The sequence below is a fragment of the Ostrea edulis genome, chromosome 3 (assembly GCF_947568905.1).
Source record: "Ostrea edulis chromosome 3, xbOstEdul1.1, whole genome shotgun sequence".
Taxonomy (NCBI): Eukaryota; Metazoa; Mollusca; class Bivalvia; order Ostreida; family Ostreidae; genus Ostrea; species Ostrea edulis.
Window position 1 is genome coordinate 63410573 of NC_079166.1, and position 18453 is coordinate 63429025.

The window sequence follows — 18453 nt, forward strand, 5'->3', positions numbered from 1 at the left end:
TATAGGGGTTTTATGACAGGTCTTCCAGCATTAATTTTTGAAGACAAGGCAGAAGGAACATCAAGGCAAGGTAGAGGACTGCTAGGACTATCATTTACCGCTTTCAGTTTGGGGCTGTAGTGGTACCACCCGGTTGAGCTCACCTGAACTTTGACATTTTTCGTTTCTCGTAATGAAAGAGGGGGTTTTGTGATTGTTTTTCCAGCATTAATCTTTGAAGACAGGAGAGAAGGAACAGCAATGCAAGGTAGAGGAGCCCTAGAACTATCATTTACCACTTTCAGTGTGGGGCTGTAGTGGTACCACCCAGTGGCTAACGGGAGTCGGGACAGATTTCGAGTCCCCATTTTTACTCTAGGAGGGGTGATAAGGACAATGTATCCATTGATTGAGGTAGGGAGTACTAAGGAGTACTCGATGCTATGTAAAGAAGAGCTCTGATAAAGTAGAAATAGAGGCTCCAAATCTGTCCCGACTCTCGGGAGCCACCGGGTGGTACCACTACAGTCCCACACTGAAATTGGTGAATGATAGCTCTAAGGGTCCTTTACCTTTCCTTGATGTTCCTTCTGCCTTGTCTTCACAGATTACAGCTCTAAAAGCAGTCATAAAACTCGTGTTATGCCTTTATAGTATCTTATGTGCAATGTCAAAATCAGGTGAGCTCATCCACAAGTTTTGATAACAGTCACAAGATAGAGGTATTATTCACCAGATATTACAGAAAAAGTGTTTGCTTCATTATTTAATCCTGCTTCCTTACACCACTTGCTCAAAAGATTTCCTTTGTTGATGTCTTTTGTTATAAAGCAATGGTTATCAATCTTCAGGTGAGCTAATTTACAGAAAAAAGTTTTGAATGCCATATGATTTCAAATGGATTGGTACATGAAAATAGGATCAGTCTTATTTGTGTTCTATACAATTATAAAAAGAGATGCCATTATGGAACTTACTACAGAAACGTTTTACAAAACGATGCGATTTGATAACAAAATAAATTTCTTTACTGGCCTTGTATCTTCTCAGATCCGACACTTTAAGGAAGTAGGGTGTTGTTGGGTTTTCGTGCTTTTATATATATAAATATATATATATATATATATATATATATATATATATATATATATATATATATATGCATTTACAATGACAATTAAAACGAATTCAATATGTGCTATTTTTCTAAAGATTTTATCGATCATAGGATATATAAGTATTACATTTTTGCATTAATTAGCTGATAGAATTAAGAATTCAGTAGTTCATACTAACAAACAGAATACAATTCAACGATTGTTTTCAGAGAATGATGTTGTTCACAACGTGACGAACAGTTAATAAGACTGTGGAAGGCGCTGTTAAAAGAATTCCACCTAGTTGTCGGATCTCACCATCATCAACGTCCCTTTCAGTGATACAAACTTAAACTTCCAATGAAACCAGACCATCTTTGTTAAACCACTCCCAGCAGATCCTGCGTTCAGGTTCGATGAAAAACACTGTTTGTACCACCAGGCTCCGTGATATTCTTTCGCACAGTTATGGTTGCTCTCGTCATGATATCTGTCCCATGTAGAGAACATCATTCCGTTGTGATAATGCAAACTGTCTCCTACAACAAATAGTGCATTTCTAACAATCATAACATTTAACAATTACACGTAATGACTACCAATCACCTTTTTATAGTATATCATCAAAGCATAAATTATAAAGTTGTTCAGACTGATATTTATCATAGATCACATAATAACAGCGGTAGACTGCTGATAAACAAGTTCATGATGCCGTGGTTTCAAGTCAGCATTTCGCAAATTCTATGGTTGTTATAACAATCTACTTTGCCCACACAACCTATAATTGGGTAAATGCTGTCTGACTTGTTTCATACCGATTGTTAGACCGTTCTTGGCATTCTGATTTTGCCTACGGATAACTCCATTTACCTGATCAAGACATATTACTCACGACTCACGTGACCTTTCGATAAGGGATACTTACTCCTCCTACTCACATGATCCCACCTCTGGTATATCTAGGGGCGTTTTCACGTCGTACTCTTGTTTTACCTCTGGATATTAAACTCTTGATGCGCACGCAGATTTAGACGCGAATGATTTTTCTTGACTCTAGAAACTCTCCAAAATGGAGAATGTCATCAAAGCACAATTGTATGAAGATTTATTTATTGAAGATGAAACGGACATTTTGTTTTTGCTCGCGATAAAACAGACCTGGATCATTCAAATTCTTTTAAATCTAGAGCGGCGTTATATTCAAAGACTTGGAGGCTTTTCGGAAAACATTGTGCCACAATTTGACAGCAAACAATTTCGAAGACATTTCCGAGTGAGCCCGGAAATTTATGAAATAATCCTGAATTCAGTTGTAGATTCTATCACAGATGATAACGCATGGCCCGGTGGTTCTGAACCAATACCGCCCAATAAAAAACTGCTGGTATTTCTTTGGTACATGGCGAACCAGGAAACGTTAAGAGAAGTTAGCAACACATTTGCAGTAGGCATTACAACTGTTCACGAAATCGTAATCACGGTATCAAATGCGATCAACGAAAACATGGTTAACGTAAGTTGAAATCGTGGTAGAGATTATTTTTAAGATTTCAATCCAAATATAAAATAGTAAAATAAGTTTGTATCCATGCATGTGTAAATATGTTTTAGGTGATTAACTGGCCAGATCCTTATACACAACAAGCTATATCAAGGGAATTTCAACTCCAGTCTGGTTTGCGAGGCGTTATTGGTTCCTTGGATGGAACGCATATTCGGTTAACAACAGCCCCTGGTGGTGACAGAGATTATTTCAACCGAAAAAACTTCCCTTCTATCCAACTACAGGTAAATTACACGTGTAAACTCTACGTTAATGTCATTCATTTTTTTCATCAATAAGACAAAGTATTAATCATATAAAACAATTTTTAATGGTTATCCCTAATGTGATTCTATTGAAATAAACAGGTTGTGGCAGACTGTGACATGCTTATACGTGATGCGTACACGGGCTGGCCTGGGTGCACCCATGATGCACGTGTCCTCCGAAATTCTTCTTTGTTCGACAATTCCGAAAATGGACAATGTGTAGTGCATGGGAAATTTATTATCGCGGACAGTGCCTATCCCCTGAGGAATTGGTTGGTAACGCCTTTCCGAGACAATGGAAGACTGAATGCACAACAACGCCGATTTAATCAGATGCTGTCCTCCGCAAGACAAATTGTTGAGCGAGTATATGGGCACTTAAAAGGAAGATTTAGGAGGCTACGAGAAATACCTGTTCGAAAGCTGTCCCGTATAGTCTCACTGATTATTTCAGGATGCATCCTGCATAATCTGTGTGTTTTACATCACGATGACGTTGAAGCCTTTATAGACAATGATGACGACGGGCATCCTAATGCCTACCCAAACATTTATGTTGACGGGAGGGATGGAGCATTATTCAGACAGCAGCTAATGGATACAATGCCCTTGTAAAGACTTTTCATTATCACAGTATTTTGTATAATTATGCATGTGCCTAGAGTTTGCTGCATACAAGTATTAGATTAAACTTCAAACAAATCAAATGTCAATCTTTTATTCACTTTTTGTGAAAAAGCAAATGCAAATTACAGCATAGAAAAGACTCTCTCATTATTTTGAAACTAGAATACAACAATAATTTCGTTTTGAAATAATTTGTTGTAGTATTACATATGATAAGACCTTCACTGATTGTATCACAACCATTGGAGAAATAAAATGAATGAATGGTATGGTGTTCCACAAGCACCGGAAGTGTGGATAGCTTGTATAGATCTTATGTATTTACCCCCCCCCCCCCTTTAGATAAAATGATTTTTTTTAATTGATTCTATATTTTTAAAAAAATTCATTGGGTCTAAAGGGTGTGTGTGGGTGGGGGGGGGTGAGTGGGTGGGTGGGTATGTACATAAGATCTATACACGCTATCCACACTTCAGGTGCCTGTGTGGTGTTCAGCAACTGAAATTGCTGAAAATAATGAAGACTTCTTCATAGAAAACTAAAAACTGGGACTTTGCCAGTCCTGTACACACTTTGTAGATGGGGAAAAATTACATGAGGTGAATTATTTGTCCAAGGACTTCTCCATTAGTTCTAGCATACGATCTATTCGGCGCATTTTCTCCTCATGGTGCTTTTCCATGGAGTTCATAAGCTCTCTGTTTTGCTCTTGAATATTTTCTATCAATTTTGTGCTGTCGGACATTTTGCGCTTCTTAAATTTCAGCTTTGTGCCTGTAGCTGTTGGTTTGGAATCTGTGTCACTAGATGTGGATTGCTTTTCTTTCTCTGGAACAAGTGAAATATCTTCATCTTTGCTATCTATGTTGATTTTCATTTTATCTCTCCGTCCTGTGTCGAAGGACACGCTTACATTTGTGGATGCCTTGTTACCATAAACTTCACTGAACTGATCAAAGTATTTCCAGGAGTGTTTTTGATTTCCAGTTTTATTGTTCTCATCGTTTACTTCTTTATATTTCTTTTTCAACGCCTTCCATTTGTTGATAAGTTGTGTTTTGGAAACATGTATACCATTTTTCTTCATTTCTGATGATATTTCTCCCCACAAAAAATCGTGAGATTTGGTGCCTAAAAATCTCTCTTCCTTCTGCAGCCTTAAATCGATTAAGAATCTTTCTTCACTTTCATTCCAAACATGCTTGGTCTGCTGTAAGTAAATTTAATTTTTCAGTAAGTAGACCGTGGAACTCGTTATATGTTAAAATGATGTCATCCGATACTCTGACTTGACAACACGAACTATCTGTATCGTTTTCAGGTCCAGAGTAAGAACGTGTAAATAATGAAGAAAAACACTTCGTACTTTCACAAGAAGACATTAATAAAAAGTCAAGATTTTTGTCAGGTAAAAATTTCGGGGAATGATGTTCAATAAAGTTCCAATCTACCTGCGAGTCGGAACTGGAAGTAGAGACGCTGGAGGGTGGTGAAGGACCAGATGACGGGGATTCAGATGAGGATGAGCGTATAGGAATGGTCTCCAATGTACCGGGTGAAGTCTAATTTGATTTACGGCATGCTAGAATTGCATCTCTGATTGCCCTTTTTGTCTCTAGATCTGAGAATGAAATTGTTGATTGTTACTGATACCAATTCTTTAAGAAAAGTCCAAAAACATGCTAGATAATCAACAAACAAATATTTACGAAACAAAACAGGTTCCTTACCAGTGCCTAAACAAATGTTCATGATTTTACTTTTTTAGTTATATGTAAATTGTATGCATACCACCATCTTCAGCTAAATAGATTTTAGCAAGGTCTTCGTCAATGAAAACACATTGGCCATCTTCCAATTGTATTTGGACCCTGAAAATGGATAATAATCCTGTTGAGAAAAAAAAACCAAACATCTATGCTACAATATCGCCATTACTCTATGGAGCGCCAAATTAACATAAACTCAAATAATTGAAGATATCTTCAATTATTTGAAGATATCATCAATTCAATTATTGCTCTCTTTAATTGAATTAATGCGCGCATTAAATCAATTATTGCTCTCATCAAATGAATTAATGTGCGCTTCAATTCAATTATTGCTCTCTTCAATTCAATTGATGCGCTCATTAATTCAAATAATGAGAGCAATAATAGATTTGATGCGCGCATTAATTCAATTATTGCTCTCTTCAATTCATTTGATGAGAGCATCAATTTAGTAGAATTATTGCTCGCAATAATTAATATAGAGCTCGGTATAAATAATTTGATGATCTCTTTAATTCAATTGAAGATATCTTTAAATCATTTACAATGCTTTTGTATAATGAATTGATGCGCGCATCAATTCTTTTAAAGAGAGCAACAATTCAATTAAAGAGATCATTAATTCAATTGTGGATATGTTGAATTGAAGATATCTTTAATTATATAGTTGCTCTCTCTAAAAGAATTATTGCTATCTTCAAATGAATTAAAGATATCATTAATTAAATTGAAGAGAGCAATAATTGAATTAATGTGCGCATTAAATCAATTATTGCTCTCATCAAATTAATTAATGCGCGCATCAATTCAATTATTGCTCTCATCAATTGATTTAATGCGCGCATTATATCAGTTATTGCTCTCTTCAATTGAATTGTAGCGCGCATCAATTCAATTGTTGATATCATTAATTCATTTGAAGAGATCATTAATTCAATTAAAGCGCGCATCAATTCAGCTGAAGAATTAATGATATCATCAATTCAATTAATGCGCGCAATAATTCAGAATTGAAGATATCATTAATTATTTGAAGAGATCTTTAATTCAATTGTTGCGCGCATCAAATGAATTGATGATATCTTCAAATAATTGAAGATATCTTCAATTATTTGAGTTTATGTTAATTTGGCGCTCCATATTACTCAGATTCCTAATAAACGCAAGGAATTAATATCCGCGTAAAATCGCGAGAAGCTTCCTTCGCAGATTCTAAAACTTCGCTATTATTTTTTGACAGTTGTATACTTTATGGAATTATTACAAATGTTCGGCGCTCGCGATTTTATGTTCTCGCGATTTGATAGAAAACGATGGGATTGCGGAATTAAGTTCTCGCGTAAAATAAGGAATCTACAGTAATCTGTCATGTATGTTTAATGAATTTCATTAAAACGAAGATTTTTTTTTTACTTATTTATATACATACTTCTGATTGCTCTGTTTATTATACCCAAAATATCCCAGTACTAGACGATACAATATTGCCGATTGTTTTTTAATACAGTATAATATGGATATTAATTCAAGAGTTTTGTATTACGATTCCTAACCCTAAAAACTTGTGATTATTTGAAATGAACACGAAAACAAATATACTCACATGTTATCTCCACCGCACGCCGCCATCTTTACTGCGTCAGAACCCTGTATTGTGTTAGAGTTGAACTCGATTTAATCCCGGGCCCAAACTCTCGTTGTTTACGTCGAACTCTCGTGACCCGTGACGAAACTAGAGTTCGAGGTGAAAACCCTAGGGGTTTGGGTTTGCCCAACTTCATATTTTGTATTGCTTATAGCAGTTATGAGATTGATCACTTTTCATTATCTTCACCTTTTATGTTTTATCATTACAGAGGCATAGGCATGATTTGAGATGTTTACAATGTTTAACTAGGGTATTTCTAATTTCTAGTTACAAAGATATGCAGAGCTCACAATTCTTTATGATGTAAACAAGGCTCGTGAAATGTTTTTTTTTTACATAGCTTAAATGTACTAGTAAAAGGTTTGTTTAAAGTACTTTTTTTTCAATTTACAAGTTTATTCTGAACACAATTCAACAGTGTCTAGTGTTGTCACATTTCATTTCGTTTTAAACATGATATATGTTTTTATTAAGCGATCTATATATGTAAACAAATGATGGCTGTTTACAAAACAAAGAATTGTGATTGCTGTATCTCTCAACAATTGTCATTCAAATTTGTGTTGTCCATTAAAATTATCTTTGTTATTAAGCATTGTGAATATCTAAAATGCGAAATTTCTCTCATTATAATACCGCCCACTCCTCCACGTTTATCACGTTTTACTTTGGGAAACACAACACAGTAACGTAACTAGGTCCAACACTTGCGGATATGACGTAGCAATGCGTTTCACTACAAGTTGTTTTTGAAATATTCACTTTAGGAAACACAGCATGGTAGCACTAGTTCATACACTTACGGGTATCTTAGCGTAGGTCGCGGGTTTTCGGACTTTTTCTCACTCGAAACCCCACCTGAAAATCTGACAGGTGTATCTTGAGAATGTAGATATATATATATATATATATATACTATGTGGAAATTGTTTTTCATTCAACAGCACAGGTTTTGTTTGTTTGTTTTAGAAATCACCTTTTCAACATACCATTGTTTTTAACAGAGGCGACGCTGTTTTCCGTTGGATTCTATAGAAAATAGTAGTCATTGAATTCATTCATTGCATAATTCAACTTAAAGTAGATCAAATTTGTTGTTATTCATCTTGATAATATTGATATCAAAACTTTTTAAAAGGAAAACGATGTCAAAGTTTGATAAAAACAATCAAAGCAGCAGGTTTTTTTTAAAAACAAATAACGTTTCAAATATTCGCGACATCATTCAAAGTTATTCATTTACTTTTCATGTATTACTTCAAAAAGAACTCAGGACAACGTTATTGACTCTTCGTATTGAAGGGGAAATCAAATATGAATGGACAAAATTATCAATTATTTAAAAAATACAAATGAATATGTTCGCAAAAAATCTTACTATGAATAATACTGCATGGCTGATGTATGGATATTCAAACAATGGATGTCGGACACAATTTAACGGAGCGTGTGGTAGCTTATGTAATTAAACAAAGTCATTAACTTAACACATCACGCTTTAAACTAGGTACACAAACTACTAAAGCCTGGTACAATAATTTATTATCAGACTTTTAACAGACACTTCCTCAGATGCCCCCTTTAATCAAGTCAACAAATCATGTTTTCTTTAACTTTTTTTATTGATAGCACAATTATTTTCATTTATATAATTATTTTATACTTTCATAGAGAGTGGGACTTTATTCCATTATTTTGTATTACTAAAACTATATTTCAATAAACAATAAAATGGGGCGGTGATCCACTCTGTAACATCATGGAAATTGCAATAGAAAATGTAAATATGAGAAATGAGATGGCATTCCTTGAGCTTCTTCACAACGGTGGATTTAAAGAAGATCCAGGAATATCCGTTCATATACTTTCAGAATCCGTAAGATATTTCATGAGATACATCACTCTTAGTTATCTTCATAAAATGGTGAAGATAAGGAACAGTGATCAATCTCATACTTATGACCCTATCCTGATATCAGATACCAAGTCTTAAAGTTTGTTGTGGATTAAGATAATGTCAGTTGCGGATCCGGGGTTTCCGAGAAAAAAGGGGGAACATGTGAAAGTTAAGTATTAGATAAGATACTTAGCCATTTTGGGAGCCACATTTGGAGTTTACCTTGTAAATGTCTGGCTAAAAAAAGGGCTGGGCCCACTAAATCCACCACTGAATGTATACAACATATGCATACCTGCTGTTCCTCCGTATCCCGATACGGTGAGTTTGTAACTACTGGCCTCATTTCCGACATGAAACTTGGAATACACAGCATGCGCCTCTTCAAAATCAAAGCTTAGAAGTTCAACCCGAAGCACTTGCTTCTTTTTCTCCGTCAAAATATGAATTGCGTCATTCCCTGTAAGGCGCAATGAAAACATATACGCATAGTGATACAATGTAAAAATTCAGAAAAGACGTCCTCATTTTCTTTAGGGATTCTTTTTTAATTAGTGGTATTATTCAATATTTCTTTCCTTATTTTGGTTTTCATTCAAAAATCGGTTCCCCTTTTCGGGATTTAATCAACGGTTTATAATAGTCTTGCAACCCAGCTTTGACAGAGGTATTAGCGAGCAGCTACATACATAATAAGTTTTTCACTCCACCCACCCTCCTTGAAAAAGAAAAGTAAGAAACGAAAAAAAAAAAATGATCCGTTCCATTAACGGACTAGTGAAATTAAAAATCATATGACTTCGCTGCATTTGTCATTTCTATTCATCCAAATTGACTAGATTAATATCAGCTTTGTCTGATGGCGAAATTTTATGAAGATGGAAAAGATAAGCATCCTTTTGCCCCTTGACGGCAGTGTCCTTTTAAGATGTGTCGGTTGTCCTTTGCAACGAGGACAGTTCAAAGTTTAGCTACCCATACTTCCATTCTCTACTGAAGACAGATTGAAGCATGATGTGGAGAATGACTGTGATCAAGTATTATCTTATATACGTGCTAGATATTTTTCATAAAATGTAAACTTACAGGTTAAGGTGTTTGATACAGTGGTATTTGATGCTCACAATGCTTTTTGTTTGAAAAGTTTCGAATTACATAGAATGCACTAATTGCTGAAAGTATTCACTCTATATCATTAGTGTTAAGGCACGGGAAATTTTAATACATTGTGTAAAATAATTGAATAACATCATATTTTCCTTAATATAAATTAATGTGCATTGATATTCATTAATGCATGTACAAAGACAAAACCTACCTGCTATGTTATATTTCGTTAGGAAAACTATGATTTATATATTTTGAATTTCCCGATCCGGTGGGGTTTTTTTCTGTTCCGTTTTCCGTTCCGCGTTTTGTTTTTGTTTTTTCGTTGTTGTTTTTTTTTTTTATTGGACCGAGTCTCCTACCTGTGATTTGTATGAAATAGATTACTGAAGACAGACTGTTGACTGTGCATGAAAAGAATCTACCTCTGTTGATATGTCACATTATCATACACCATACATGTATTCATTGTATTGATCAGAAAATGAAAACAGCGATGAGGCCTGTGGACGTTGTTGTGTGTTAAACTTTCGTTCAAAGTGTGTTCTGGTATAACAATTTTACCGGTATTATACTATAATACTCAGCAAATCTTTAACCATGTGACATCAAATCAATAAGGGTAATCTACTTCTTAAGATGTAACACTGTTGCAAGTTTGATGACCGTCAAGCAAAGGGTCGTCGAAATATTGAGTGGATAGTATATTCCTATGTCCATTTTGACCCATGACCTTTAACCATGTGATATTACAATCATTAGGGGTCATCTACTCTTTAGGATGTACCAGTGTACCAAGTTTGATGTCTGTGAAGCAAAGGGTCCTCAAGATATTGAATGGACAGTATATTCCTGTCCAGAGTGTACTGAATCTTCACCTTTTGACCTAAAAATCAATAGGGGTCTTCTTCTACTCATAACCAACCAGCATTTGAGATATCATAACGATCGCGTGAATGGTTCCCAAGATATTGAGCGAACATGTGGTCTGCCGACCGACAAATGCGAAACACTCCCCCCCCCCCCCCCCCTTCTTCTTTGAAAGGGGCTTGAGTAATTGTTTACAGAATCTCATATACACTGTAATAATCAGTATTTACGTTTTTCCGAAGTACGGAAACCCATTTCAGGCATATTTTTAATTCATGTGACTGTATAATACATTAAAAATATGGCTGAAATGGGTTTCCGTACTTCGGAAAAACGTAAATACTGATTATTACAATGACATTAATGGGCTTCCATAATTCTAGAAAAAATTACAATCGTAATAATGCATTATGCTTATTAATTTACACTCATATTTAACCAAATATTATACGCACTTTTTAATTCTTTCAATGAGAAGTGACACATACTACATACCACTAAAGGTTTTTGACTCATTTTCGTTTAGTCAATGCAATATGCACTTAATTTTTCTTCGCGTTGTTTACTTATCTAAAAGCATAAGACTTTTTAAAAGACGAAAAAATGATCTTTCACCCTGTAACTAATTCTTATGAAACAGCCAATTAAAATTTATCATCGTGCAATTTTTAAAACTGTCATGATATTATGATACCGTGACAAACACATGTTTTGTGTACACGTCCTTTGTCACTTGATTTTGTCAAATTTCTGCATGTTGCACGTTTTTCATGGGTGTGGGAATATGCGATTACTTTTGAGTTTTAACTTTCCTTTAGCAGTAAATATCTATCTAAATGCCGGGAAATTTTAGAGGTTTATGTTTGATTCTTCATTTAGTACCAATTAAATTACTGGCTTTGATTATTGATATGTAATTACCCAGGAGGTCGTTATATCGCACCTTGGTACGTCATTTAACGAAGCCCGGGTGATGTTTTGATTACAACACATTGAACGCGCGCATCGGCAAAGAAAATTGATATGAACTTTAAACAAAGAAAATATCGAGTCTGTTAAAACTCTATTGCTACAAACTCTCATGCTTTGCTGAATTTAACATTATTTCCCCGAAAATACTGTTATGTAGTGTGTATAAGGACAAGATTGCCGTTTTAAAAAAAATACTTACTGCACTGTATACAAATTCTAGTGCATGCTTTTTTGAGAACCTGCATTATTTCCACAAAGATTTCTCGTGAAGTTAAATGCGATTGTAGACACGAACTATGGTATTTCCACAATTTACAGGCCCGAAAAGGGGATGCGTATTAAATATATTCCGCAAAATACGGTAAATGTGATTATCTGTATCTGACTGTAGAATAATTTGAAAGCGAAAACACAACAAACTGAACGTGCGTTCCTCGTCTCACCCCGGTATATTCCCGCAGAAATAGTCACATGATTTAGGCTTTGACACGCTTTTGAAGAGGCCTCGGCGGGGAGTATGATCGGTCGTAATGGATGTTGTTGGAAACTAGTGCTTTATGTATGTTCATGTATATACATGTACATGTACAAAAGTGGGTAATCTATACAATCGCGATATCGGTTAGATAGTAAACTTACCAATCCAGTAGTTTTTGCATGGGTCTCCAAATCCATTTTTGTATTCATCCCAGTTTTTATAAAAATCCGTAGATCCATCGATTCTTTTTTGGATGACCTGTATCGAATTTTTAAAATAGAAATATTTCATATCTATTTAGTTGAAATATTTCTATAAACAATATTGATGTGTCTTGTTACTGGGTCTACACCATACAAACAATGATAAAACGTATTACTTACAACAACGTATTGAAGTGCATGATACTGCTAGTGGATGGTATAGAGATATGTGTATTATCTAAAGAGGTTGTTTAGCATTGTTGAGAATGAGCACACCCTACACTTCATATACATGTATCAGAAGTCAGTCAGAGGCAAACTAGAAATTCTTATTCAAATATTTTGTATATACCCAGGGCAAAAACAGAATATTATAGAAGATCTTTCAGCATTTCAGGGAGCACAGTGTGGAATGCCTTGAGTCAAAACATAAGAAACTCAACGAGTGTTGCGCGTTTTAAGAGAAATTATCTTAGAGATTATCACCATACTTTTTAAGCTTCATTTTGTATTCTATTTATCTTACATTCATAATTATTTCTTAAGTTTATATATGTATTCTACTTCTTTTAATCTGTGTTTATTTTACTAATATCTGTCTGTATGTATGTTATATGCAGGACCATATTGAAAACTAGCGTTATCGCTAAATATGTAATCCTGGTTAAATAAAGGTCTTATTATTATTATTATTTATTATATTATTATTATATCTCTATTTGAATGAAGACAATTTCGTATTTGTCAATGCAATAACACTTCCAATAGCAAAGGCAATGGACATACCGATTTTAGCAAAACAGTTGTAGCCTAAAACCAGGATGGATACGTTAATACTGAAACCAGCTTTTTGTATTGTTTAGATGATAAAGTTAAATAAAATCTTACCGTCCAACCGCCTCCCTCGGTAGTCATGTCACAGAACACTTCCCTTTTTTCATTGCCAACATATATCTCATATACACCATCTTTTCCTTTAAGGTTTGGATTCTTTGTCAAAATATATTTGCAACTTTCATATTGAGAACTCAATTCTGCAAAAAATTATATAACAAATTAATGACAGTGCATTTTATATGTTCGCTGATTTTGCAAAAATATAAGCACTATAAACATTTTGAATGACATTTCCATTTCATCATTTGACAGTTTTAGATAAATTCGAATTTCATCATTGATAGATTTAGATGAATGCAAGGTGAAGATAACGAACAGTGATCAATCTCATAACTCCTACAAGCAATACAAAATAGATAGTTGGGCAAACACGGACCCCTGGACACACCAGAGGTGGGATCAGGTGCCTAGGAGGAGTAAGCATCCCCTTTTCACCGGTCACACCCGCCGTGAGCCCCATATCCTGATCAGGTAAACGGAGTTATCCGCAGTCAAAATCAGTGTGCCAAGAACGGCTTAACAATCGGTATGAAACACGTCAGACAGCATTTGACCCAATGCGAGGTTGTATTGACGAACTAGATCGTTATAACGACCATAGAATTTGCGAAATGCTGACTTCAATCGAGACTGTTGAAATCCCTGTACCATCAACTTGTTTGTCAGTAGCTTACCTCGATTTAAAAACTGACTATACGCAGAACAAGCTCTTGCATATCGAATCAGTTGAGATATATAAACACCATATGCAGGTGATAATGGAATATTGCTACATAAATGTGGGAAGTTGACGATGGAGAAGCTGAAATCATCCCGTTTGTCATACAGTAGAGTTGTTAGTTTGCCGATAATGTCTACTTTCAATAAAATATCTAAGTATGAAGCAGAAGTGGACGACTCTGTGGTGTCCTTTATTTCGAGCTCACAGGGATATATCAAATCGACATATGAATGAAAGCTATCATTGTTAATAGAGAAAACGTCATCGATATATCTAAAAGTCGAATTGAAGGTCACATCGAGAGATTTTTTCTTCTCACGTAGAAGTTTTTGAATAAATTGTGCTTCATATGAATATAAAAACAGGTCAGCTAACAAAGGAGCACAATTCGTGCCCATGGGAATTCCAACAGACTGTTGGAAGACCTGATCACCAAAGACCACGAAGATATTGTCAATGAGGAACTCTAGCATATTTTTTATTTCAACTTCAGAGTAATGACATACTGAAATGAATACCATTTCATCATTTTATAGTTTTCGATCAATATCATTTCATTATTCTAGTAATCTACGACCGATTCTAGCTTTCCTCTACTCGATAAGTAATATGCATCAGAATTTCAAATGCAAATCTTTGTATATTAGGCGGGAAAATGACCAATAAATGTTAACGTCTAAGGTCTGACCTTTCAAAAGCTCGTTAACAATAACACCGTGATTCTCAGTCCTAGTTTATTGATTGCCTAATGCCACGACTATATTCAGTTAATCAAAATCAATTTAACGCATTGGTTAACTAACACTATGTCAATTGAGTAAAGGTGATTACCCACAATGCACCTTTACTTCCTGTGTAAACAATAAGAAGCTTCAGATAATTTAGGGCTTGCTAAGGAGTGTCAGTGACTAGATATTCTCGTTTTAAAAGAGTTGAAAAAGATTACATAATACTCTTATCGAATTGAATAAGTTTTTTGGGTGTTTTTTTTATTATTATTTCTAGTGGTATCAGCAAGTTTGAATAAAATAGATATATCAATTTAAAATATTAAACAGTTTTTCAAATATGAAAGGTAAGGAAACGAACAGTGATCAATCTCATAACGCCTATAAGCAATATTTTTTTTAAAATGGGCAAACACAGACCCCTGGGCACACCAGAGGCGGGATCAACTGCAAAGGGGGAGTAAGCATCTCGTTAATCGGTCACACCCGCCGTGAGCCTTATATCTTGATCAGTCAAAATCAGTATGCCAATAACGGCCTAGCAATCGTTATAAAACACATCTGACAGCATTTGACTCAATGATAGGTTGTAGTAGCAAACTAGATCATCAGAATGAAGACACTAAACAGAACATGATAAAACGTGAGTGTGGATTATTCACCAGTGCTCGTATCAACGCATGGTCTATTAATGTCTAGAAATGATACAAGTATTAGAGCACTTGGCCCATATGATAGCCAAGTCAATGATATGTATGAGGTTTTTCACAGTTCATTATGAAAAGATGAGATTTCATAATCCCTATAAAGAATAGAACATTAAGTACAGAGAAACTGCGGGACACCTGAACATTCCAGAGGTGGGATCAGGTGCCTAACCAGGTAACATCGCCTGTTGATTGGTTACACCCGCCGCAAGCCCTATATATTTATACACCAGGTGAACGAAGTAGTCAGTAGTCAAAATCAATGTGTAAGGAATGATCTAACTATTGGACAACATTTGACCCAATGGCGGATTGTATTCACAAATCAGATCGTTAAAACGATTATAGAATTTACAAAATGTTTACTTTAGATGAGAATGTTGAAACTCCTGTAACATTAACTTTCTTGTCGGTAACCTGTCTATTATAAAACTGATTATATGCGGGACATGCTCTTGCGTATTGAATCGAGAGAGGTATACAGGTGATAATGGAATATTGCCACACGACTATGGTACGTTGCCGATGGAGAAGCTGAATTCACCCTGATTGTCATAAAGTTGAGTTGTTAGTTTCCCTACAACATCCATTTTCTATAAAATATCTGAAAACGAAGCAATTCATGACGAATGTGGTGCGTTTTTTTTATTTTTAGTTCGCAGGGATTTATCAAATCGACATGTGAATGAACATGATTATTGTTAATGGATAAAACATCGTCGATAAATCTAAATGTCGTGTTGAAGGCCACAGCAAGATGTGTGTTTCATGAAAGGCGAAGATAACGAACAGTGATCTATCTCATAACTCCTATAAGCAATTCAAAACAGAGAGTTGGGTAAACACTTACCCCTGGACATACAGGGATCAGGTGCCTGGGAGTATCGAACACCCCTTGTCGACCGGTCACGCCCGCCGTGAGAACGATATCTTGATTAGTTAAACGGAGTTATCCGTAGTCAAAATCAGTGTGCCAAAAACGGTCTAACAATGGGCATGAAACACGTCAGACAGAATAAATTCTGCACCTTAAGAATCTAAAACAGGTCACCTAGTAAGGAACACAATTCGTGTTCATGGTATTTTCAACAGACTTTTGAAAGAGATCACCAGAGACTATGACGGTATTGTCAATGAGGAACTCTAGCATCTCTTTAACATCAACTTCAGAGTACGTTTGCGTAGCATCGCAGTGGTGTTTAAAACGTAAAGTTGTGGATGTTTTGGCACAAGGTGTTTTGTGATCTTCACTCTTTGAATAGCAAAATTTAAGAAAAGAAAAGATGTTTTTCTTTTGTTCTCTCTCACTACTCTCTCCCAAATATTTACCTGTCTTCCCGACTGATAAACTTTTAACTGCTTCAGTACCGGTTAGGTAAACGAGGAATACACCCGTTACAAATGAAATCTGTTGGAAAACGAATAGAAGCTTTATTATTAATCTGATATGAAAAATATACTTACTAAAAACTCTATGCTTTGTGTCGATCTATGGAATATACGAACAAGGCATACATTTTTCTTTCTATTCCTATCGCAAATAAGTTTTAAAGTGACCAAATTATGAAAGTCTCCCATCACAAAAACCTGGAAAGTCAGAGTTTATTTCTCATTTTCATACTGTTTTAGCCAGTCATCAAAAGTCAATAGCATTCAATATAAATTACAGCATTGGACATTTTGATGTCATTGATTTCAGTTATTGAAAACACGTGAGGACATCAATACGTATTGATTATTATTGAGTGCGTATCCTGAAATATTCATTCCGGTCCGATGTGGTTTCACATCAAGACAGACTGAACCTGTGCATAATTGTACCCCCATTCGGCCCACGTTCGTCCTTTTCTGTAACCGAAATGAAGACTCCGATGTGGATCTAAGTAAAAACTCGAGTCTTTGTTTATATAACACATATGTAGGGCTAAAATAAAGTTTTTACTTTCGCATTCAGAAGGTCAAAAGTTTGGTTGTCAACATTAAAAGAGTTATATTTTTGATATTTAACATCAAAAAATCATATAGGGAGTGTAAATTTATGTTTGATATTGTTTAGATTTATGCATTACATCATTAATATCAACTACTTTTGATGAAACGTACCTGCGCCACAACTATTCATTTTCTAACTCAAATGAGACGAAATAAATGAAATACATGTATGTAATTGAATGTACATATCGCTTACCTTTAGACAGTGCATGTTGATTTCGTGCAGCAAGGAATGACAACGCTATCGGAGGTGCATGTATTTGTATCATTATGAACTGTCAATTTTACACACGTTGGTAGTTTACTCCACCCACAAGTTAATCTAGTCATGAAATATTTTGACCTGCAATCTGCTAGAAGACAAATGATACATATCAAGCTGAACATAGTATCAGGATCTTTATAACATTAAAGGTAACAAATCTATCATAAACCACATTCCCTTCCAAAAAGAACTTTGTTATGTTTTAGTTTTGCTATAATCAGAGGAGGTTTGACCACCAGTCTCTTGTATCCAAGGTGCCAATACCAAAATCGTAATCTTTGTATGACATTACACAATGCATTATTTTTTTTTTTAAAACAAACTATTTTATTAACCCTTCGGTAGCATCAGAGGGCATCAGAAACCTGACAAGCTGTAAATAATCTCTTAATTAGAAATTTTGAATATTTATAACATTACTTCTCTGTGAATTCGTCTAAAAATACACCAAAGAACAGGTCCAGGAGGATTTGTCAAAATACTATATACTGTACAGACGAAAATATACAGAATCAATGCTAAACACCCTCTGAATTCAAAGCCGGGCCTCCAAGGTTTTGTCCTTTTAGTTAATTTTAAAAGGTACTAAAATATTGTTATCACTAGTTAAGTCAGTTTATACACAGAAACGTTTTTATAGATAATCATGGCAAAGGTTAATGAGAATGAAGATTTTTA

General features: G+C 35.0%; 2 protein-coding genes across 2 annotated transcripts; one reads left to right on the forward strand and one right to left on the reverse strand.

Moving 5' to 3' along the window:
- Positions 1-1177: 1177 nt before the first annotated feature.
- Positions 1178-17738, reverse strand: LOC125675403 (ficolin-2-like). The gene is made up of 6 exons (XM_056158479.1): positions 17707-17738; positions 16848-16926; positions 13354-13499; positions 12424-12520; positions 9131-9295; positions 1178-1615 (listed from the first exon to the last, which is right to left on the reverse strand). The coding sequence occupies exons 1-6, from the start codon at positions 17719-17721 to the stop codon at positions 1377-1379; spliced, it is 741 nt and encodes a 246-aa protein (XP_056014454.1). The 5' UTR covers positions 17722-17738; the 3' UTR covers positions 1178-1376.
- Positions 2369-3506, forward strand: LOC125675392 (uncharacterized). The gene is made up of 3 exons (XM_048913024.2): positions 2369-2592; positions 2691-2867; positions 2991-3506. Exons 1-3 carry the CDS (start codon positions 2479-2481, stop codon positions 3504-3506), a joined length of 807 nt encoding a protein of 268 aa, XP_048768981.2. The 5' UTR covers positions 2369-2478.
- Positions 17739-18453: the final 715 nt, after the last annotated feature.